The sequence below is a fragment of the Macaca thibetana genome, chromosome 11 (genome assembly GCF_024542745.1).
Source record: "Macaca thibetana thibetana isolate TM-01 chromosome 11, ASM2454274v1, whole genome shotgun sequence".
In the NCBI taxonomy this organism is placed as follows: Eukaryota; Metazoa; Chordata; class Mammalia; order Primates; family Cercopithecidae; genus Macaca; species Macaca thibetana.
Genome location: NC_065588.1, coordinates 107,830,944 through 107,855,807, shown reverse-complemented (window position 1 = coordinate 107,855,807; position 24,864 = coordinate 107,830,944). Strand labels below are relative to the sequence as shown.

The 24,864-nt window shown below is 45.1% G+C and overlaps 2 protein-coding genes across 2 annotated transcripts in view; one reads left to right on the top strand and one right to left on the bottom strand.

Moving 5' to 3' along the window:
* The window catches only part of ALDH2 (aldehyde dehydrogenase 2 family member), a 419,735-nt gene that overhangs the window by 134,266 nt on the left and 260,605 nt on the right, over nucleotides 1–24,864 (bottom strand). The gene's annotated exons all lie outside the window — the stretch shown is intronic.
* Nucleotides 1–24,864, top strand: part of BRAP (BRCA1 associated protein) — a 44,013-nt gene that overhangs the window by 12,231 nt on the left and 6,918 nt on the right. Inside the window, exons 5-10 of the mRNA XM_050749744.1 lie at nucleotides 1,850–1,963; nucleotides 6,973–7,121; nucleotides 13,069–13,144; nucleotides 14,402–14,540; nucleotides 14,903–15,012; nucleotides 19,030–19,119. Coding sequence (XP_050605701.1) covers nucleotides 1,850–1,963; nucleotides 6,973–7,121; nucleotides 13,069–13,144; nucleotides 14,402–14,540; nucleotides 14,903–15,012; nucleotides 19,030–19,119 — 678 coding nt within the window. The remainder of the gene's footprint in view (nucleotides 1–1,849; nucleotides 1,964–6,972; nucleotides 7,122–13,068; nucleotides 13,145–14,401; nucleotides 14,541–14,902; nucleotides 15,013–19,029; nucleotides 19,120–24,864) is intronic.

Here is a 24,864-nt window from a genome sequence, read left to right as displayed (position 1 = left end):
CAAGAGAATTGCTTGAACCCAGGAGGCAGAGGTTGCAGTGAGCTGACCTTGTGCCATTGCTCTCCAGCCTGGGTGACAGTGAGACTCTATCTCAGGTAATAAAAAAAAAAAAAAATGGGCCGGGCGCGGTGGCTCAAGCCTGTGGTCCCAGCACTTTGGGAGGCCGAGATGGGCGGATCACGAGGTCAGGAGATCGAGGCCATGCTGGTTAACACGGTGAAACCCCGTCTCTACTAAAAAATACAAAAAATTAGCCGGGTGAGGTGGCGGGCACCTGTAGTCCCAGCTACTTGGGAGGCTGAGGCAGGAGAATGGCGTGAACCCGGGAGGCGGAGCTTGCAGTGAGCTGAGATCCGGCCACTGCACTCCAGCCTGGGTGACAGCACGAGACTCCGTCTCAAAAAAAAAAAAAAAAAAATGTTGGGGGGAAGCATAAGTAATCAAGAATTCACAATTACCTCATTTACCTCATTGGGGGGGAATTAAAAGCTACCGAGAAGCTTACAGTGTCTGTGAGATTCAGAACCTTGTGAGGGTGGACAGGCAGGACTATTTTTGCCTGGTGCAGCACTGAATCTCTTCGTTAAGGTTGATGATGCAGCGTTTCCTTTTGCAGAATTCCCAGAAGCAGCCTGTCAATGTTGGTAGGGCCAAAGCACACAACTTTCTCTGTTTGGGCTAATGCCTGTGTGGGAATTAAATCCAGACAAGCCTTGGCCTCCCTGCTTGCCTCAGAAAATTGGCTGAGTTTAAAAACTAGAATCATCTCTGTTGCTTTCTATTAAGGCTAGACTAGGAGGTTCTGTTTACCTGTGTCCATTTCATAGACGCACATGTGCCTTTGCAACTTTGCTTCAAGGGGGCTGTTTCTCCACATTTCAGCCATTTTCTACCTCTAGGGAATGCGACTGTTAGTATTTTAAAGGCTGGTCCATCTTGGGCTTCTTGACGTTGACCAAGAGCTTTGCTTTTGGTATTGGACACTAGGTGGCGGTTTAAGACTTACTTGGTTTATTAAAGACTAGTTGGTTTTTCATCTCATACCACTTCCCCTGGTCTTTTTTCTTTTTCTAACATAAATGCTGACTTTTTTTTTTTTTTTCTTTTTGAGACGAAGTTTCGCTCTTGTTGCCCAGGCTGGAGTGCAATGGCGCGATCTCAGCTCACTGCAACCTCTGCGTCCTGGGTTCAAGCGATTCTGCTGCCTCAGCCTCCCGAATAGCTGGGAATACAGACATGGACCACCATGTCTGGCTAATTTTGTATTTTTGGTAGAGACAGGGTTTTCCATGTTGGTCAGGCTGGTCTCAAACTCCCGACCTCAGGTGATCCGCCCGCCTCGGCCTCCCAGAGTTCTGGGATTACAGGCTTAAGCCACCGTGCCCAGCCCAATGCTGACATTTCCTTAAAGAGTTCTTTCCTTAAAGAGTTCTTTCATAACAAGCGTCACTTATTTGGTTCCAGGCTTTGCAGAAATGAGTATTTACTTGCAGCTGCACAAGTGATGACTAGAGGGAAAAAAAAATGCTATTAAGGGAAATGTTGACTGTTGCTGGTTGAATATTAAAATTGTACCAGCTTTCAGCTTGTTGCACTTCAGTACCTTCTGCCAATTCAAGTAAAAACTCTGTTGTAGCCCAGGAAATATTGTAAACATAGACTGTTGACTTACAGAGTGCGATTTGCCTACCAATCAGCTTCAGTAGATGTGACTTTTGGTGGTTGCTTTCTCTCCTATGTATAAATTTTAAAGCTGACGAGAATGAATAGAGCCATGCATATTGAATATAAAGCAGATTTTCAGGGTATCTGTCTTAATTTTTTTCCTTTTTCCCATTGGTGTACATAGGCTGATGCAGATAGTTTTTACATGGCATGCAATGGCCGCCAGTTCAACTCAATAGAAGATGATGTTTGCCAGCTAGTGTATGTGGAAAGAGCTGAAGTGCTCAAATCTGAAGATGTAAGTGTGAATTGTTCCTATGTTTAATTAAAATATATCAGATTGGTATAAAATTGAATGCTAAGGTATCTGTGAAATACCCAGAATAGGCCAGTCCATAGACACAGAAAGTAGACTGGTGGTTGTCAGGGCTGCAGGAAGAGACGAATGGGGAGTGCCTGCTAACAGTATACAGGATTTCTTCTGGAATTGATGGAAGTGTTCCAGAATTAGATAGTGGTGACAGTTGCACAACATTATGAATATACTACAAGCCAATGAACTGTACACTTTAAAATAGAGAATTTTATTGAATTTCATCTCATTTTCTAAAATTTCAAAAAACGTAAAAAAAAGAAAAAATGATACTGCATTGTTGAAATTGAGTGTTTATCAATTCTAGATCAGTGAAGCCTGAAGCTGAAAATAAATGTTTTTGTTTTCAATAGTAACCCTTAATTGTCTTCCTAACTCTTGTTTCTGCCTTTTATTTTTGAGACAGGGTCTCGCTCTGTCACCTAGGCTGGAACACAGTGGTATGATCTTGGCTCACTGCAGCCTCGATCTCTCCGATTCAAGCATCTGCTAGCCTCAGCCTCCTCGGTAGCTGGGACTACAAGCGTGCACCACCATACCTGGCTAATTTTTAAAATTTTTTGTGGAGACAGGATCACCCTGGCTGGGCGTGGTGGTTCATACCTATAATCCCAGCTCTTTGGGAGGCTGAGGTGATGGATCGCTTGAGCGTAGGAGTTCGAGACCAGGCTGGGCAACATGATGAAACCCTGTCTCGACAAAAAATAACAAAAATTAGCTGGGTGTGATGCTGAGCACCTTTGGTCCCACCTACTCGGGCCGCTAAAGCAAGAAGATCCCCTGAGTCGGGGGAGGTCCAGACTATAGTGAGCCATTACCGGCTCACACCTGTAATCCCAGCACTTTGGGAGGCGGAGGTGGGCAGATCACCTGAGGTCACGAGTTCAAGACCAGCCTGACCAACATGGAGAAACCCCCATCTCTACCAAAAATACAAAATTAGCCAGGCGTGGTGGCGCATGCCTGTAATCCTAGCTACTCAGAAAGCTGAGGCAGGAGAATCACTTGAACCCAGGAGGCAGAGGTTGCGGTGAGCCAAGATCACGCCATTGCACTCCAGCCTGGGCAACAGGAGCGAAACTGTGTCTCAAAAAAGAGAGAAGCAAAACGTTATTGGCTGTTTAAAACTGCAAGCAGTTACTCTCTTAACTCGCTTATTACCTAAACTTGTCTGGCTCCCAGGAACAGCCTTATGGAGACAGGGAGTATTGCATTGGGAAGAAAATGTTGCTGAACTATTGACTGAAAGTAAATTTAGATAAAATTACAATGCAGCTTTTTTCCTTATACGCATTTGTTTTGTTTCAAGTCATCATAAACTAGGTATTGCATTGCTATCAGTGGATACAGACGTTTAGCTCTTAATAGAATTTTTTTTTTTGGCCGGACGCGGTGGCTCACGCCTGTAATCCCAGTACTTTGGGAGGCCGAGGCAGGCGGATCATAAGGTCAGGAGATCAACAGCATCCTGGCTAACATGGTGAAACCCTGTCTCTACTAAAAATACAAAAAAAATTAACTGAGCGTGGTGGTAGGCACCTATAGTCCCAGCTACTTCGGAGGCTGAGGCAGGAGAATGGTGTGAACCCAGGAGGCAGAGCTTGCAGTGAGCCAAGATTGTGCCACTGCACTCCAGCCTGGGTGACAGAGCGAGACTCCGTCCCCAAAAAAAAAAAAAAAAAAAAGGCCGGGCGCGGTGGCTCAAGCCTGTAATCCCAGCACTTTGGGAGGCCAAGACAGGCGGATCACGAGGTCAGGAGATCGAGACCATCCTGGCTAACACGGTGAAACCCCATCTCTACTAAAAAGTACAAAAAAACTAGCTGGGCGAGGTGGCGGGCGCCTGTAGTCCCAGCTCCTCGGGAGGCTGAGGCGGGAGAATGGCGTAAACCCGGGAGGCGGGGCTTGCAGTGAGCCGAGATCCGGTCACTGCACTCCAGCTTGGGTGACAGAGCGAGACTCCGTCTCAAAAAAAAAAAAAAAAAAAAAAGTACAAAAAATTAGCCAGGCATTGTGGCGGGTACCTGTAGTCCCAGCTACTCGGGAGTCTGGGGCAGGAGAATAGCATGAACCCGGGATGCGGAGCTTGCAGTGAACCGAGATTAAAAAAATAATAATAAAGGATATTTTAAAAATGTAACCTGTTGAATATTTGAAATAGCCCACTTCACCTTAATGGGTCTTGTGTATCTTCATTAGTCTTCAAAGAAAAACCATTTGCTACCAAAGTAAATCAGTAGTTTGAATGTGCTTCTCTTGTTTTTTGTTTATTAACTAGTTGCTGTAAACATTTCCACTAGAACTTGAGGCAAATCATAAGGAAGCTTTTCTTTTAAAATACGAACCACTACCACCAAAAAATTAAATGTACATATTAAGCATTTGGCTGTTTTTATTTATTTAAAAGTATAAACACCAAAAAAAAAATTTTAACATTGTATGAAGATGGAAAACAAGAAGATGCACTTTCTTTAACTTTGTCTAAGGATTTAAATTACTAACTTGTGAAATCCAGTTTAAATTGAACTTAACTACTGGCTTCCTCCCCGACCCAGATGGAGTCTTGCTCTGTCACCCAGGCTGGAGTGCAGTGGAGCAATCTCGGCTCTCTGCAGCCTATGCCTCCCAGGTTCAAGCGATTCTCCTGCCTCAGCTTCCTGAGTAGCTGCGATTACAGGCACGTGCCACCACACCCAGCTAATTTTTGTATTCTTAGTAGAGACGGGGTTTCACCACGTTGGCCAAGCTGGTCTCTTGACCTCGTGATCTGCCTGCCTTGGCCCCCAAAGTGCTGGGATTACGAGTGTGAGCCACCATGCTGACCTGGCTTTCTTACTAGTAAAATTACGTGATTTATTTTAAATGTATATATAAAATAATAAATGGCCTCTCAAAAAGCACATGCTAGATACTGGAATAGAAGGAAAGAAAATGCATCTTCAAACATTTTTTTGGAATTTCACCACATATGCTTTGTGAGATTTGTGTATCGTAGGGTGTTTGTTTTTGTATTTTGTATTGCATATGCTTTTTTTTTTTTGAGACGGAATTTCACTCTGTCACCCAGGCTGGAGTGCAGTGGCACGATCTCAGCTCACTGCAACCTCCGCCTCCCAAATTCAAGCAATTCTCTGCCTCATCCTGCCAAGTAACTGGGATTACAGGGCACCCACCACCACACCCGGCTAATTTTTTGTATTTTTAGTGGAGACAGTGTTTCACCATCTTGGCCAGGCTGATCTTGAACTCCTGAACTTGTGATCCACCTGCCTCAGCCTCCCAAAATGCTGGAATTACAGGTGTGAGCCACCCTGCCTGGCATCTTTCTTAATGTGACAGTTAAACACATTTTTAAAAGCATAGTCACAGAAGAAGCATACAGTATAAAAATTTCCTTGAAAACTCCTACAATATTATATTTGGAGGCAGCTTCAGACTGTTTTATTGGTGGTAACTGCTCGCTGAGCTCTTTTAGTTGGTAATAACTACAGAGAAGCATGTTGTGTGTATTCCTAACACTTGTTCACTAGCATTTAAGTTTAGAATAAGCCCCAAGTAAAACAATGGAAATGTATATAGAACTCTTAGTTCTTACATGATTTAATTATATCAAAATACATGAATTTAACTTACTTTAATGTAGGCAAACTATCCATTTTTGTCCATTTTCCTGTTTGTTAACATAACTCTCCTACATACTCTTTTCTTGACCCAAATGAAATATTAACCTAAGGTCAAGCTGGGAGAGAGAAACAACTGAGATGAATGTCTTTACTAAAATACCAGTAAATTTGTCAAACTCAAAAAAAATTTGACGTGATAAAATTGGGCATCCTTTGTGCTGGATGCTGCACGAGGCCTCAGTTTTAGAGATTCCTTTCTTAACGTGGCTTCTTGAGAGATTTCCTGTAAGTATCTACTCTTCAGGGACTATAGGTTAATGTGCTTTTTCTCTGTCCATAAGTGTGTGCTTCCCGACCTTTGCCTAAGTAATTCCTTCTCCTCTTCTGGCTGGAAACGTCAAGTCAAGCAATGTCTTAGGAATGCCTTTCCTGACCATCTAGACTGTCATGCCCCGTAATTCACACCCTGTTGTGGCTTCCTGTACTGTTTGCTTTTTAATTTGATTTTTGTCTCTCCCTCCACTAGATTCTAAGCTCTGTGGGGACAGGAACTGACTGTTTTTTGGACTTAATGAATCTGTTTTTGCTCACCACTGTTCCATACCTAGAACAGTGTCTGTCTGCTGCCCATAGCAGGGGCTCAATCTTTACCTGTCAAATGAGGGAATAAAGAAAAATCAGTGTTGTTGGTGCTGTTATCACTGAGTAGAAAGTGTTAAGTTATAACTTTATGGAAAAATCCTTTAGGTCTAGCTATTCTTTTGTTCCTTTGTATTCTATTATAGTCATAGACACTTAGAGCTTGAGCTAGGAGTCTGGTCACATTTGAGATTTATATGTTAAGGTTTTGGCAGCAGTCTCCCTTCCTGGAATGTCAGTTCTGTGAGGGCAGAGATCTTTGTTTTGTTCACCGCTGTATTCCCAATACCTGGCACAGTGCTGGAATATAGGAGGTACTTGGCGTGTTTCTTGAATGAATGAATAAATGAATGAAAATATTACCAATTTAAATTATTTGCTTAGAGCAATGATATTGAGAATATCCTGCCAGGAGTCAAAAAAGCAACTAGAAAATTAGTATTAAAAGAAGAAAGGCCTGGCACAGTGGCTCATGCCTGTAGTCTCAGCTACCGGGGAGTCTGAGGTGGCAGATCACTTGAGCCTGGGAGGTCAAGGCTGTAATGAGCCATGATTGTGCCACTGGGCTCCAGTGTGGGTGACAGAGCGAGACCCTGTCTCAAAAAAAAAGAAGGAAAAATAAAGTATTGCTGGTAGATGAAGAGTAAGGTTTATGTGAGGTGTTTCCTGTAGGGCGCCAGCCTCCCAGTGATGGACCTGACTGAGCTCCCCAAGTGCACGGTGTGTCTGGAGCGCATGGACGAGTCTGTGAATGGCATCCTCACAACGTTATGTAACCACAGCTTCCACAGCCAGTGTCTACAGCGCTGGGACGACACCACGTGAGTGCAGGGGCCGAACCCCACTGTGTACAAGCCCATTGTAACCCTTCCCAGAATTAAAAAGAGCCACCAGGGGCCGGGCGCGGTGGCTCACGCCTGTAATCCCAGCACTTTGGGAGGTCGAGGCGGGCGGATCACGAGGTCAGGAGATCGAGATCATCCTGGCTAACACGGTGAAACCCCATCTCTACTAAAAATGCAAAAAATTAGCCGGGCATGGTGGCGGGTGCCTGTAGTCCCAGCTACTCGGGAGGCTGAGGCAGGAGAATGGCATGAACCTGGGAGGCGGAGCTTGCAGCGAGCTGAGATCGTGCCACTGCACTCCAGCCCGGGCGACAGAGCGAGACTCCGTCTCAAAAAAAATAAAAAATAAAAATAAATAAAAATAAAAAGAGCCACCAGCAGAAATGAACCATTCCAAGTATTTGACTTTATTCAAGAGGTCCTTTTTCTCCTTCCGTATCCTAAGTTCAGGGAATCAGCATTCTGAGACCAAGTCCTTTTTTTGTATGCTGATTCTGAACCCTTGTGGAATTCCCCAAAGCAGCATGAGTTGTTCTTTCCTTCCAAGAGCCAGAGAGTGAAAAAAAAAAAAAAAAAAAAAAAAAAAAAAGCAAAGCTTAGTTTGAGGCTCTCATGCTGCAATGAAATCTAGATCTGGAATCTCTTGTATCAGCTGCACTTGGTGTCTGCCATTCACTCTGGGCTTCTTATCAGCTGGGCTACAGCAGCCTAATATTTTAGCTCTACTGGGCTCTTGATGGCTTGGCAGCCAGTAGAAATAGCAGTTACTAAGTATGAGATCTACTCTACAGTCTCCTGATTCCCAACGTACCAGGTCTTAGTCATAGGTGATGTTACTACAGACAAAGAACAGGTGAGGCCTGTACCTTTTTTTTACCCCCAAATCCAGAGTGGTTGCTCCCTTTGCAGACTGCACTGTGGGACTTAACCAGAAAGGTGTATCAGATGCTGGCCTTCTGGATTTCCCAGCACAGAGGAGAACCCAGAATGAAATCACACAAGTAAATAAATCACAGCCATAACCAGTGTTACAGAAGAGCAGTGTGCAGCACTGGGACTGAGAACTGGGGCCCTGATGAAGCCAGGACCGCCTGAGAAGCGGCATCTCCAGGAGGATAATTAGGAGTTAAGCCGGGTAAAGAGCAGAACCCAGAGAAGGCAGTGAGGGAAGGGGAAGATCATGTTCCCAAGCACGGAAGTGATGAGGGGTGAAAGTCTACAGGAATCTTTGTCTACCCACAAGTGGCCTGGTGGCTGGAAGAAGAATGTCAGCTTCACAGAGCAGGGGCTGTGCCTTGCTTGCTCATTGCTGTACCTCTCATACCTGGTAGGGGACGTGGCACACAGGAGGAGCTTGGTGGACACTAAGGATAAATAAACTGGGTTTCTGCAGCTTATCACTGCCCTGCTTATTTAGCTGGACAAGCGTCTTGCTCCAATTCCATGGAGTTCTCAGTCAATTCTTGGGTATCATTTGGGAGTTTTTCAAGGAATTGTCCAGTTGCCTTGAACAAAGCCATACTGAGATATGTGCATTCCTTAAAGTGTTTATCTGTATCTTCAGTCCATCCGCTATACCAGTTAAGTTCTAGGCACTTCTTTGTTCCCCACCATTCCACTTTTACTTTTTTTTGAGACAGGGTCTTGCTCTGTCACCCATGTTGGAGTGCAGTGGTATGATCACAGCTCACTGCTGCCTCAAACTCCTGGGCTCAAGTGATCCTCCCACCTCAGCTTCCCAAATAGCTGGGACTACAGGTGTGCACCATCACACCCAGCTAATTGTTTTTTTGTTTGTTTTATGGAGATGGGGTCTTATTATGTTGTCTAGACTGATCTTGAACTCCTGAGCTCAAGCAGTGTCCCTGCTTTGGCCTCACAAAGTGCTGGGATTATAGGCGTGAGCCACGATACCCATCCCCAGTATACCTTTTGATATAAATTAACTGTTTTTGAACCATAGCATTTTAAAGTTGGAAGTTTCCTCAGGGACCATTTTTTCCAACCACCTGAGTTTATACAGGAGGAGGACACTGAGGCCCAGAGATAAGAATTTGCAAGCAAAAAGTGTCATGGCTGGAGAATGCCGGAACTGGGACTAAAATTCAACCTCTCATATGGGGTGTAAGACAGGCCATTTGCCCTCAAAATCATGCAGTTCATTTAGTGAGTTTTGAGCCTTGGTATAAGCATAGAACTGTGAGAGATGCTGAGACAGAGGAAGCAAATTCAGGTCCTCTTTGGGGTGGTTTGGTCTAAGAGAGTTTACACTTGTACGTAAATGCATGTGGTTCAGGGTGGAGATTGGAAGAGAGAGTGATGGCATCCCTAACCAGGAGTACTCAGGAAGGGCTGCAGTAGGAGGCGGTGTTCGTCTTTTTGATACAGAGAGATGTCAGAGAAGGCCATTCTGGAAAGAGCTCCCAAAGATCTCATCAGGAAAATAAGATAAAATTATTTTTTGCAGAGAAAGGCAGGAAGAATTTAATAAACTGTTAATTATTATTATTATTATTTTTGTTTTTTTGTTTTTTTTTTTGAGACAGAGTCTCGCTTAGTCGCCCAGGCTGGAGTGCAATGGCGCGATCTCGGCTCACTGCAAGCTCCGCCTCCCGGGTTCACGCCATTCTCCTGCCTCAGCCTCCCGAGTAGCTGGGACTACAGGCGCCCGCCGCCTCGCCCGGCTAATTTTTTGCATTTTTAGTAGAGACAGGGTTTCACCGTGTTAGCCAGGATGGTCTCGATCTCCTGACCTCGTGATCCGCCCGCCTCGGCCTCCCAAAGTGCTGGGATTACAGGCGTGAGCCACCGCGCCCGGCCTATTATTATTATTTTTGAGACAAAGTCTCACTCTGTTACCCAGGCTGGAGTGCAGTAGCGCGATCTCGGCTCACTGCAACTTCCACCTCCCGGGTTCAAGCAGTCCTCATGCCTCAGCCTCCCGAGTAGCTGGGACTGTAGGCGTGCACCACCACACCTAGCTAATTTTATATTTTTAGTGGAGATGGGGTTTTGCCATATTGACCAGGCTGGTCTCGAACTGCTGACTTCCGGTGATCCACTCACCTCAGCCTCCCAAAGTGCTGGTATTACAGGCATTAGCCACTGTGCCTGGCTGATAAACTGTTGATTATTTTTTAGTAGACAGATGAGCTGGTATATCATAGAATGCTAATTGTTTATTTATAAGTTTATTTTTGTAATTTTTTTTCTTTTCAAGATCAAATTTACATTTCAGAAAGATCATTTTGATCATTTGGGCACAGTGTAGAGAATTGGATTTCAGAACCAGTTCTGAAATCTAATTTTGTTGTTGTTGTTGTTGTTGTTGTTGTTTTTAGAAGGGCTTTCTCTACATTGGCCAGGGTAGACTTGGCTTCATGCCATCTTCCTGCCTCGCCCCCTGGCCTCCCAAAGTTCTGGGATTATAGATGTGAGCCACTGCACCTGGCCTGTTTTCTTTTTCAACCACTTTCACAGCCACCACACAGACCGAAGGAATGAGACAAAACCAATTTCCATCTCTAATAAGACTGCATTCTGCTTTCTGGCTACCATTTCTTTCTGTGAGTTTGTCTTCTGCCTTCTCTTCTGATGCTGAAGGAAGAAGTGGACTAGATCCTTTCCTTTCTTTTACGCAGATAGAGCTGCGTCATCTGTGACGCACACTTAGTGTTCTTCCTGTTTATTCCCTTTTCTTGGTTTTATTTACTCAGTTGGGTAACAAACTGTTACTAGTTATATCTTTTTTTTTTTTTTTAAGACGGAGTTTCACTCTTGTTGCCCAGGCTAGGGTGCAGTGGCACAATCTCGGCTCACCACAACCTCTACCTCCCGAGTTCAAGCGATTCTCCTGCCTCAGCCTCCCAAGTAGCTAGGATTACAGGCATGTGCCACCACGGGGTTTCTCCATATTGGTCAGGCTGGTCTCAAACTCCCAACCTTAGGTGATCCACCCGCCTCGGCCTCCCAAAGTGCTGAGGTTACAGGCGTGAGCCACCGAGCCCAGCCACTAGTTATATCTTGAAAATTGTTTCTTCCTGGTGCCAGTTCAATCAGCCTCAGCTATAACCCACTTTCTGTCCTAGTTGCCCATCTGACAAAAATACTCATGACTAGTATTTAGCATTATTATTATTTTTTTTTTCTTTGAGACAGAGTCTCGCTCTGTTGCCCAGGCTGGAGTGCAGTGGCCGGATCTCAGCTCACTGCAAGCTCCGCCTCCCGGGTTTATGCCATTCTCCTGCCTCAGCCTCCCGAGTAGCTGGAACTACAGGCGCCTGCCACCTCGCCCGGCTAGTTTTTTGTATTTTTTTAGTAGAGACGGGGTTTCACAGTGTTAGCCAGGATGGTCTCGATCTCTTGACCTCGTGATCCACCCGTCTTGGCCTCCCAAAGTGCTGGGATTACAGGCTTGAGCCACCGTGCCCAGCCTAACATTAATTATGTGGAGTATAATAGAAAACAGTTAATGGACTTTTTCAACTTTGTTTTTATTGGCTTTTTGTAAATTGAGACATGAATGCCTGATAGAGCACTGATATCTTCCACATGATGTTCATGGTGCAGTGAGATATCATGTGCATTTCAATAAGTATATTAATACCTTGTGTTTAGCCAGGTGCGGTGGCTCATGCCTATTATCCCAGTACTTTGGGAAGCCGAGTGGGCGGATCACTTCAAGTCAGGAGTTCAAGACCAGCATGGCCAATACGGTGAAACCTCATGCCCACTAAAAATACAAAAATTAGCTGGGCATGGGGGTGCACGCCTACAGTCCCAGCTACTTGGGAGGCTGAGGCAGTAGAATCGTTTGAACCTGGGTGGCAGAGGCTGCAGTGAGCTGAGATCGCGCCACTGCCCTCTAGCCTGGGTGACAGAGCAAGACTGTGTCTTAAAAAAAAAAAACTTTGTTTTTTACTACAGATTTTAAATCCAATTCTTAGGAGCAACCTGGAGAAGACAGGGTACTTTTTGAATGATTTAAATCTTTGGGAAATGGGGATAAGGCAGGTTGTTTGGAGTAAAAATACATTATAGGCCAGGCACGGTGGCTCACGCCTGTAATCCCAACACTTCGGGAAGTTGAGCAGGCAGATCACCTGAGGTTGGGAGTTCGAGACCAGCCTGACCAACATGGAGAAACCCCGTCTCTACTAAAAATACAAAATTAGCTGGTGTGGTGGCACATGCTCCTCGGGAGGCTGAGACAGGAGAATTGCTTGAACCTAGGAGGTAGAGGTTGCAGTGACCCGATACCACACCATTGCACTCCAGCCTGGGTAACAAAAGCAAAACTCCGTCTCAAAAAAAAAAATACAAGCCAGGAGCGGTGGCTCACACCTGTAATCCCAGTACTTTGGGAGGCTGAGGCCAGTGGATCATGAAGTCAAGAGATTGAGACCATCCTGGGCAACATGGTGAAACCCCATCTCTACTAAAAATAGAAAAATTAGCTGGGTGTGGTGGCGCATGCCTGTAGTCCTAGCTACTCGGGAGGCTGAGGCAGGAGAATCACTTGAACCTGGGAGGCAGAGGTTGCAGTGACCTGAGTTCACGCCACTGCACTCCAGGCCAGGCAACAGAGCAAGACTCTGTCTCAAAAAAAAAAAAAACCATTATAAATAATCAGACATGAAATGAAGTCCTAATTGTAACCTGCAAATACTTAGCTCTTTGATCATCTAACCTTTAGACAGAAGAGCAGAAAAGGACATGAGGCAGATCCCAATTTCTCTGTTCTTCTCTGTTTTATCAAGATTTTGTATATTTTTATTTTGTATATTTTAAGTGATATCCTTAGTTATGATAAAAATAGCATATAAGAGGAGGAGGATATAAAATCCAGTGTTTGACTTTTGGGTTCTGTAACAGCTGTCATTTATATTTAACCTGCACCATTATCTTTTGGTGTCCTGGATAGGTGTCCTGTTTGCCGGTACTGTCAAACGCCCGAGCCAGTAGAAGAAAATAAGTGTTTTGAGTGTGGTGTTCAGGAAGTAAGTAATGGGTGATGGAAAAGAACAAAGAACGCAGCTTTAATTGCCATGAGTTTTCTTCTGCCTGGTATGACTTAAGTTCTTTATTTTAATTTTTTTTTTTTTTATATTTTAAGAGACAGGGCTTACTCTGTTGCCCAGGCTGGTCTCGAACTCCTGGTCTTAAGCAGTCCTCCCACCTCAGCCACCCACAGTGCTGGGATTGCAATTGTGAGCCACTGCACCCAGCCTAAATTCTTTTAAAGTTTTGAGACTGATTTTTTTTCTTTTTGTCTAGGGTCGGGCAAGACATGAATACACAAATTATGTTACTCCTGAGCTAAATTTATTCCTTTTTTCTTTGCACTTTTGAAAGGGTTAGGCTTTTACTGATGAATTGTGAATTTTTTTCTTGCTATTCATATAAGTGCTTCTTAGAAATCAGCAAAAAAATGACCCATAAAAAAGCATCCTTGATTGTTGGGTTTTAAACATACATTTAATCAGGCTCCTGTAGGAATAGATTTTTCTTTCTCTCTTTTTTTTTTTTTTTTTTTTTTTTTTTTTGAGACAGGGTGTCATTCTGTTACCCAGGCTGGAGTGCAGTGGCATAATCATAGTTCACTGTAACCTCAAATACCTGGGCTCAAGCCTTCCTCCCATCTCAGCTTCCCAAGCAGCTGGGACCACAGGTGCGTGCCACTATGGCCTAGTGTTTTTGTTTTGTTTTGTTTTGTTTTGTTTTGGTGGAGTTGGGGTCTTGCTATGTTTCTCAAGCTGGTCTTAAACTCCTAGGCTTAAGCGATACTCCTGCCTCAGCCTCCCAAAATGTTGGGATTACAGGTGTGAGCCACTGTACCAGACCAGCAATTCTGTCTTCTTGTGCCTCAGGCCCCCTCCCACTCTGAGTGAGCTGGATTGATTGTTTGTTTGTTTGTTTATTTTAAGACGGAGTCTTGTTCTTACCGCCCAGGCTGGAGTGCAATGGCATGATTTCGGGTCACTGCAAGCTCCACCTCCTTGGTTCAAGCGATTCTCTTGCCTCAGCCTCCTGAGTAGCTGGGATTACAAGCACCAGCCACGACACCCAGCTAATATTTGTATTTTTAGTAGAGATGGGGGTTTCACCATGGTGGCCAGGCTGGTCTCAAACTCCTGACCTCAGGTGATCCACCTGCCTTGGCCTCCCAAAGTGCTAGGATTACAGGTCTGAGCTACCGCGCCCGGCCAGATCACTTATTTTTATTTAACTAATTAAGATCTTACCTCTTCCGGCAGAATCTTTGGATTTGTTTAATATGCGGCCACATAGGATGTGGACGGTATGTCAGTCGACATGCTTATAAGCACTTTGAGGAAACACAGCACACGTATGCCATGCAGCTTACCAACCATCGAGTCTGGGACTATGCTGGAGGTGAACACCACTCTCTTTTCTAATTTGGACTCATTCTATGTGGAAACTTTGCCTTTGCAACCTCTTCACTTTCCCTCCCAGCTTGAAATGTCATCTTCTGACAGCTGTTGCAAACCCAAATTCTCAGTTTCCCTGAGGGCACTATTTTTCTAGGAATGGCTTGAATCATACACATTATAAAGGGAGTTAATACTTCCATTCTTCCTTTCTCCCTCCCCTCTAAAATTCAAATGATTTGACACTTTTAAAGAAATATTATAAAGCATTTAAATTTGATCTGAAAAAAACAAAAATTTTGTCAGAGTTAAAAGTGAGACCCTTTTCATTATAAAGAAACACACTTTTATTGATTCTTTCTTTAGATAACTATGTTCATCGACTGGTTGCCAGTAAAACAGACGGAAAAATAGTACAGTATGAATGTGAGGGGGATACTTGCCAGGAAGAGAAAATAGATGCCTTACAATTAGAGGTAAGAGACTGAATGAGTTATCACTCAATATCTGTTTCTACTGCTGTTTACTATTCTAATTTGAAATATTTGTCATTTACCTGGATGTACGTTTTTTTAAAAAAGTTTGGTCATGGCTGGGCGCGGTGGCTTATGCCTGTAATCCTAACACTTTGGGAGGCTGAGGCAGGCGGATCACCTGAGGTCCGGAGTTCAAGAGCAGCCTGGCTAGCGTGGTGAAACCCCATTTCTACTAAAAATGCAAAAAATTAGCTGGGCATGGTGGCACACACCTGTAATCCCAGCCACTTGGGATGCTGAGGCAGGAGAATCGCTTGAACCTGGGAAGCAGAGGTTGCAGTGAGCCAAGATCACGCCATTGCACTCCAGCTTGGGCAACAAGAGCGAAAGTCTGTCTCAAAAAAAAAAAAAAATGTTCGGTCATTGCTGTGAAGTGTTATTAAAATATTTTTATTCTGTTTTTCTTCTTTGAAAGTCTAAATTTCAGCTGGGCGCAGTGGCTCATGCCTGTAATCCTGGCACTTTGGAAGGCTGAGGCAGGTGAATCACCTGAGGTTAGGAGTTCGAGACCAGCCTGGCCAACATGGTGAAACCCTGTCCCTACTAAAATTAGCCGGGCGTGGTGGCTCATGGCTATAATCTCAGCTACTTGGGAGGCTGAGGCACCAGAATTTCTTGAACCCGAGAAGCAGGGGTTGCAGTGGGCTGAGATTGTGCCACTGCATTCTAGCCTGGGCGACAGAGCAAGACCCTGTCTCAAAAAAACAAAAAAGAGGCTGGGCGCGGTGACTCAAGCCTATAATCCCAGCACTTTGGGAGGCCGAGAAGGGCGGATCACGAGGTCAGGAGATCGAGACCATCCTGGCTAACACAGTGAAACCCTGTCTCTACTAAAAAATACAAAAAATTAGCCAGGCATGGTGGCGGGCGCCTGTAGTCTCAGCTACTTGGGAGGCTGAGGCAAGAGAATGGCGTGAACCCGAGAGGCGGAGCTTGCAGTGAGCTGAGATCCGGCCACTGCACTCCAGCCTGGGCGACAGAGCGAGACTCCGTCTCCAAAAAAAAAGAAAAAAAAAAGTCTAAGTTTCACTGTTAGTGACTTATTACTTTCATCTTTCATTGTGATATCTGTAGTTGTCTCAAGTTCAGTGTTGAGATTGTCTTCCCGTAGCTACAGGCTAGAGTACAGTGGTACAGTCTTGGCTCACTGCAACCTCTGCCTCCCGGGTTCAAGCAATTCTCCTGCCTCAACCTCCTGAGTAGCTGGGACTACAGGCGCGTGCCACCATGCCCAGCTAATTTTTTGTATTTTTAGTATAGACAGGTTTTCACCATGTTAACCAGGATGGTCTCAATCTCCTGACCTCTGACCTCGTGGTCTGCCTGCCTCGGCCTCCAAAAGTGCTGGGATTACAGGCGTGAGCCACTGTACCTGGCAACGAGTCATGTTTTTATTTGTTTTTTTTTTAGACGGAGTCTCGCTGTGTTGCCCAGGCTGGAGTACAGTGGCGCGATCTCAGCTCACTGTAAGCTCCACTTCCCGGGTTTACGCCATTCTCCTGCCTCAGCCTCCCGAGTAGCTGGGACTACAGGCGCCCGCCACCTCGCCCGGCTAGTTTTTTGTATTTTTTTTTTTTTAGTAGAGACGGGGTTTCACCGTGTTAGCCAGGATCGTCTTGATCTTGTGACCTCGTGATCCGCCCGTCTTGGCCTCCCAAAGTGCTGCGATTACAGGCTTGAGCCACCGCGCCCGGCCACGAGTCATGTTTTATATACATTTTGAAAAAGGTTGTTTTAGAAACATACCTTAACCTTAGGAGGAAATGGACGTTTGAAAACTTGCTTATTTCAAGACTTTTAAAAGTCTGATAGTCTGTAAAATGGCCTAAAATGAGGTTTATATTGTTATCTTTAATAAATTATTGTATTGGCCGGGCGTGGTGGCTCAAGCCTGTAATCCCAGCACTTTGGGAGGCCGAGATGGGCAGATCACTAGGTCAGGAGATCGAGACCATCCTGGCTAACACGGTGAAACCCCGTCTCTACTAAAAAATACAAAAAAACTAGCCGGGCGAGGTGGCGGGCGCCTGTAGTCCCAGCTACTCAGGAGGCTGAGACAGGAGAATGGCCCGAACCCGGGAGGCGGAGCTTGCAGTGAGCTGAGATCCGGCCACTGCACTCCAGCCTGGGCGACAGAGCGAGACTCCGTCTCAAAAAAAAAAATAAATAAATAAATAAATAAATTATTGTATTAATAAAAAAAGATCAAACACTTTTAAGTATTTAGAATAAGTACATCTTCCACATTAAGTATGTACATGCATTCTGTTCATACAGGAAATACTGGCCGGGCACGGTGACTCACGCCTGTAATCCCAGCACTTTGGGAGGCCGAGGTGGGTGGATCACCTGAGGTCAGGAGTTTGAGACCAGCCTGGCCAACATGAAACCCCACTTCTACTAAAAATACAAAAATTAGTTGGGTGTGGTGGTGGGCGCCTATAATCCCAGATACTTGAGAGGCTGAGGCAGGAGAATCTCTTGAACCTGGGAGGCGAAGGTTGCGGTGAGCCGAGATGGTACCATTGCACTCCAGCCCAGGGTGACGAGCGAAACGCCGTCTCCAAACGAAAGAAATATTTATTAGCCAGGCATGGTGGCTTATGCCTGTAATCCCACCACTTCAGGAGGCCAAGGCTTGATCGCTTGAGTTCAGGAGTTCAAAACCAGCCTCAGTAACATAACAAGACCTTGTCTCTACTAAAAATAAAATTTAAAAACAAATTAGCCAGGTGTGGTGGCATGCACCTGTAGTCCCAGCTACTCAGGAGGCTGAGGCAGGAGAATCCCTTGAGCCCAAGAGGTTGAGGTTGCAGTGAGCCATGATTGCACCACTGCATTCCAACCTGGGAAACAGAGTGAGACCCACGTTTAAACCAAAAAAAAAAAAAAAAGAAAAAAATATTTGCTCTCACCCACTGGTGCTAGTGCTGCAAACACAGCATTGAACAAACTCCCTGCTCTTGTGGAGCTTAGGGTTCAGTAGCACAGACATTCTTCTCCTTGCCCTCTCTGTAGCCTGCAGACATGTTTATATCTCTTCTAGTCTTCTAGAATGGTTTTTCCAAAATGGAGATGTGACCTTACCACTCCTTGGCCTTGGGTTCCCCGTTGCCCATATTTGTCGATATTATAATACCCCAAAGCCTTCCACTGGCGCCATGTCTTCTAACCTGGCACACCAGCCTTATTAGTGTTACTCGTTCATTTCTGAAGAGATTCTAATGTCCACAGTTCTGTCTTGGCCAAGTAGTTCTCTGGACTCGGATCTCTGTCTTTATCTGTTCTCCTCCTATCTGTCAGTGCCCTCTCAAATCTCGCCTTCTCTCAGATCTTACTGTCATATGCCATCTGTCCCTTCCCTGTGGTTACACAGCACTGTTCATTGATTCATGCAGTCACGCAGCAAACAGTTCTTGACGTCCACCGTGTGCCAGGCACTGGAGATACAGCAGTAGAGATATAACCCTCACTTTCAAAGAGTTCATAGTCCAGTCAGGGAGACAGGCAGGTAAATTGGTGATGAAGTGTTGCTGTCCTGAGTGCTGTTACTGATAGGCACAGTGCTAAGGGAGCTGAAAGGGGGTGCCTGACTCAAGTGCTGGGTGGGACAGGATGGGACAGGACTGCTTCATGGGGGCAGGGAGACAGGTAAGTTTGAGTTATACATAGATCTAAAACCACTGTGGTTCTTGTTAAAGTCAGCTTGACCAGAATACATTTTTTTATAAGTACATTTATTCTGACTAGATTGTAAACCGCAGGAGGACAGAAGCATAATGTCATTTCTGTCCCCTCGTCCAGTATATATTGAGAAGAGTGGAACCACGGTGTAAATATACATTCTGTTGGTTAGTTTTAGTTTTCTGTGGATCATTAAAGATCAGATTTTTAAATTGGATTTCAGAGATTGACAACAGTGACTTACATTTTGGTCTTTATTCTCTATGTTTCTAGTATTCATATTTACTAACAAGTCAGCTGGAATCTCAGCGAATCTACTGGGAAAACAAGATAGTTCGGATAGAGAAGGACACAGCAGAGGAAGTAAGTCTGTTTGGTTTGGTGACTGCTGAAATGCCACATGGCAGGGCACTCCGATGGGGGCTGTGGAAGGCAGAGTACAGGGAAAGAGGAATCTTACCATCTTCCCGTCTCAGGCTGGTAACAGGTGGAAAACTTTTGCCACAGGTGGAAACTTTGGATTTAAAGGCTTGACTGTTTTGATATTTTAGGGTCTTAGGGGGTTTTGTTTGCTTTTTTTTTTTTTTTTTTTTTTTTTAAACCTCAATCTGGTTTTCTAGTGCCTTGTGAAGTTCCACTAAAAAGACAGAAGTGTCTACTTAAGGGTTTGTCATTTGAGTCAGGCACTTGGGAACCGTTGCCTTTGGGAGCTAAACATGAACTTCTAAGGCAGTGAAATGGCGCAGAGCCCTTTTAAATGGAAGGAAATAAAATTGGGCAGAGATATTGGCACTTCATTATTTACCCTGAAGGTCTAGGGCAGCAGTTTTCAAATTTTAATGAAATAGTCCTTTAAAAAAGATGCCATTCACTACTTTAGCAAAATTAAACAGTGGTATGATTTTGGTGGAAACTTAGATGGAAGGCCCAGAGCTCTGTCTCCAGTATGTGCAAGGAACCCTGTGACTTCCAAAGAAGGTAGTCTGAAAACTAGTAAGCACCTGTGTATAATTGTGTATAATTATGGCTCTAGGAACCTTTCTTTGGACCTAGGGACACTGTCTGTAATTCAGTGATTACCTTAGTATGAAATAAAATCTTGTAAAATTTCTCGATTACTTTAGTAACTTTGTGAGTCCCCACCTGTACTTGGGCCTTCAGATAGGCAGTACAGAGCTGGGCTTGGGGCCCACCTCTGAGGTGGCTAGGAATATCCTGGATCTTAGCAGGCAGGGCCATGGGCCCCAGTTTCTGGATATGCCATAAGTGGGCAAAATCAGGGTTTGTAAAAATTAATGCTTAACATCAGCTTTAGGCCTGGTATAGTGGCTCACACCTGTAATCCCAGCACTTTGGGAGTCTGAGGCAGGCAGATCACTTGAGGTCAGGAGTTCGAGGCCAGCCTGGCCAACGTGGCGAAACCCAATCTCTACTAAAAATACAGAAATTGGTCAGGCGTGCTGGCAGGCGCCTGTAATCCCAGCTACTTGGGAGGCTGAGGCAAGAGAATTGCTTGAGCCCAAGAGGCAGAGGTTGCAGTGAGCCAAGATTACACCACTGCACTCCAGCCTGGGCAACAAACTGAGACTCCGTCTCAAAAAAAAAAAAATCAGTTTTAAAATGATTCGCAGTTAAAAGTTATGGATGAAATTCTTACAAGAGCCTTCTAATCAATGCAAGTGCCCTTCCGAAGGCACTCAAGGTCACTTGACTTTACTAGTTCTGAATAGGGCTTGATTAGAGTATGTGCAGGGAGGACCGCCTCCCAATGCTCTTGATGGAGGCAGAGCACAGGTCACTGCCGCATACTGTAAAGTCATGGCTCACAGGAAGTGCATTGGCAACTCTGCTGCAGCTGCACTCATGGGTTTTTCCATGGGATATACCAGCGTGACTATCTCAAGTGCTTCATCCAGATGCTTGAGAGCTAAGCTCAGGATTCTCTCTGCCCTGTAGGATTCTTTAGGGTTAACTTCATCCCCTAAAACATGCCAATGAAAAGCAAGTCAAGGGGCAGGGAAACGAAACACTGAAACTCATGTTTGCTTTTAGGTCAGGTGAAATGGAAGCCAGAGCAGCTCTAAATAAAACGCTTGAGGTGCTTAAAAGGATGCTTTTGTTTTCTGGTAACAAATGTCATTTATCCATAAGTTAATTGATGATGCAAACCTTTTGTTCCACCACTGTCCTTCTTTTGGCCAGTCTCTTGTCCGTTAGCACCCCCAGCAGTAGAACATGTTCAGGGAGTACCAGTAACCCAGACCCTGGGTCTCACTGACAGAGATTCTTGTTTGTGGGCCTCCTGTTGGTATGAAGGAGGGGTGTGGATCAAGGTTGAAATTCATTGTAGGCTTCAGTTATAAACACTGTTTCTTTCCCCCAGTGCCTTAGGTAGGGCTGTTATAGTAGCATGTGAGCAGAGCCTATTCTAGGTGACGAAGCTCACAGACACTCAAAGGTTCTTAGTTTTCATGGCCATATATGAAGAACACATGGTAGGTAGAGGTAGTCGTAAGGTGAACTCCTCTAGAAGTATATCTTTTCTTGTGGATGTCTAGCTTCATGTTAATCAGTATTTTGCCAGCTGTGGATTGTAAAATGAGTTTGGTGGACCACAACTAGCATTTTTATTAGATAAAATAGTGTAGATGTAAATATTAGGGTGTATTACAATTAACTTTTTTTTTTTTTTCCTGAGATGGAGTTTTGCTCTGTCTTCCAGGCTGGAGTGCAGTGGTGACATCTCGGCTTGCTGCAAACTCTACTTCCCAGGTTCATGCCGTTCTCCTGCCTCAGCCACCCGAGTGGCTGGGACTCCAGGCACCCACCACCACACCCGGCTAATTTTTTGTAATTTTAGTAGGACGGGGTTTCACCGTGTTAGCCAGGATGGTCTCGATCTCCTGACCTCGTGATCCGCCCGTCTCGGCCTCCCAAAGTGCTGGGATTACAGGCATGAGCCACTGCGCCCCGCCGACAATGTTGTTTTGTGAAACTCGTTTCAGGTTTGTGTGTGGCATGGATGTTTCTTTTTTTTTTTTTTTTTTTTTTTTTTTTTTTTTTTTTTTTGAGATGGAGTCTTGCTCTGTAGCCCGGGCTGGAGTGCAGTGGCCGGATCTCAGCTCACTGCAAGCTCCGCCTCCCGGGTTTAGGCCATTCTCCTGCCTCAGCCTCCGGAGTAGCTGGGACTACAGGCGCCCGCCACCTCGCCCGGCTAGTTTTTTGTATTTTTAGTAGAGACGGGGTTTCACGGTGTTAGCCAGGATGGTCTCGATCTCCTGACCTCGTGATCCGCCCGTCTCGGCCTCCCAAAGTGCTGGGATTACAGGCTTGAGCCACCGCGCCCGGCCGGATGTTTCTTACTGTGGGCTAATGGTCAGAATTTTTCATTTGTTTTTTGAGATTGCGCTACTGCATTCCAGCCTGGGCAACAGAGCGAGACTCCATCTCAAAGAAAAAAAAAAAAAGAAGAGATGGGGAGCGCTTATTATGTTGCCCAGGTTGATCTCCAACTCCTGGGCTCAAACAAACCTTCTGCCACGGCCCTCCCAAAGTGCTGGGATTATAGGCGTGAGCCATGGCACTGGACCAGAAATGTTTTAAAAAGCACTAATTTAAATCGTTAACATTTGTCTGTAGCAATATTAAAAATCTTTTTGGCCAGGCGCAGTGGCTCACGCCTGTAATCCTAGCAGACTTTGGGAGGCCAAGGCAGGCAGATCACAAGGTCAGGAGATCAAGACCATCCTGGCTAATGTGGTGAAACCCTGTCTCTACCAAAAATACAAAAAATTAGCCGAGTGTGGTGGCGGGTGCCCATAGTCCCAGCTACTTGGGAGGCTGAGGCAGGAGAATGGTGTGAACCCAGGAGAGGCGGAGTTTGCAGTAAGCTGAGATTGCACCACTGCACTCTAGCCTGGGCGACAGAGCGAGACTCCATCTCAAGAAAAAAAAAAAAAACACACACAACAAAAAAACCTTTTTAGGGTTACCTTTATATTTTCATCTTGATTTAAATGTGTTTAGCTTAAGTATCTTTACTGTCCAAGACATGCACCATTTGGTTCCTTATGATAGTAATTTCTGTCTTTTCAACTTCCTTTAACTGACAAGTCAGTTTAGGAGAAAATTTCAAAAGGATCTAGTGCTCTTATTTTAAAACAATATTGAAGAGAAAAGTAATACCTAACTAGAATTTGAGCAATTTTAAAGCTATTTTGATTTTTATGACATAGAAGAACATTTAGAAATCTCTCTTCCAGCTGGGCGTGGTGGCTCACGCCTGTAATCCTAGCACTTTGGGAGGCTGAGGTGGGCGGATCATGAGGTCAGGAGTTCAAGAACAGCCTGGCCAATATGGTGAAACCCCTTCTCTACTAAAAATAAAAAAATTAGCTGGGCGTGGTGACATGCACCTGTAGTCCCAGCTGCCCAGGAGGCTGAGGCAGGAGAATCACTTGAACCCAGAAGATGGAGGTTGCAGTGAGCCAAGATAGTGCCACTGCACTGCAGCCTGGGTGAGAGAAGGAGACTCCGTCTCAAAAAAAAAAAAACTCTCTTCCGTGTTCTTCCAATGGAGGTTGACTGTAAAGTTAATTTGAATGGAACATTTATTTTTGTTTTACTGTATTGTATTGTATTTTTTTTGAGATGGAGTCTTGCTCTGTCACCCAGGCTAGAGTGCAGTGGCGAGATCTTGGCTCACTGCAACCTCCACCTCCCTAGTTCAAGCCCCTCCCTGCCTCAGCCTCCTGAGTAGCTGGGATTATAGGCACCTGCCACCTTGCCCGGTTAATGTTTGTATTTTTAGTAGAGACGGGGTTTCACCATCTTGGCCAGGCTGGTCTCGAACTCCTGACCTCATGATGTACCCGTCTCGGCCTCCCAAAGTGCTGGGATTACAGGGGTGAGCCACCGTGCCCGGCTTATTATCATTATTATTATTATTATTAAAGCTAGTGTTATTAGAGACTTGCTAGGCAGGCTGTATAGAAAATGATTAAAAAGAAAGGTCCAGCTGATCCCTGGGCTGTATGACCTAAATTCTCAGCCACTTTCAGTTCCTGTTATATTGCCTTATGGTTCACCCAGCCTCCCGACTTTGCCTTCCCACCTAATCTTTTGCCAGTGTCCTCATACCAGTGGAGTTGAGGAAATTCCCAAGTTCGCAGATCTTCACACAGGAGTGGATCCAGTATCTACCTAGCCAGACTCCAAAATACTCTGGGATAGGATTGCTGCCATCTGACATGTTATACATCAGAATTTTTAAATTCTCTTATGTTTTTAAGGCTGTGTAATATGAATTAGTCTATGTATGTTGATTTTATAAATAGACTCAAAAGACCATGGACTGCTTATGTTACATGTGGCTTCGTGATACTTGAAAAAATTATTGGGAATTGGAAAAAATAAACGACTAGAGTCAACTGTTACAAGTTTCTTATATTACCAATGTTTGTCTCTACAAAAAATACAAAAATTAGGTCAGGCGCGGTGGCTCATACCTGTAATCCCAGCACTTTGGGAGGCCGAGGTGAGCAGATCACTTGAGGTCAGGAGTTTGAGACCAACCTGGCCAACATGGCATCTCTACTAAAAAATACAAAAATTGCCAGGCGCGGTGGCTCACGCCTGGAATCCCAGCACTTTGGGAAGCCGAGGCGGGCGGATCACGAGGTCAGGAGATCGAGACCATCCTGGCTAACACGGTGAAACCCTGTCTCTACTAAAAATACAAAAAATCAGCCGGGCGTGGTGGCGGGCGCCTATAGTCCCAGCTACTCAGGAGGCTGAGGCAGGAGAATGGCGTGAACCTGGGAGGCGGAGCTTGCAGTGAGCCGAGATCGCACCACTGCACTCCAGCCTGGGCAACAGAGCGAGACTCCATCTCAAAAAAAATAAGCCGGGCATAGTGGCTCATGCCTGTCATCCCAGCATTTTGGGATGCCGAGGCAGGTGGATCACCTGAGGTCAGAAGTTTGAGACCAGCCTGGCCAACATGGTGAAACCCTGTCTCTACTAAAAATACAAAAATTAGCTGGGCATGGTGGCAGGCACCTGTAGTCCTAGCACTTTGGGAAGCCGAGGCGGGTGGATCAGCTGAGG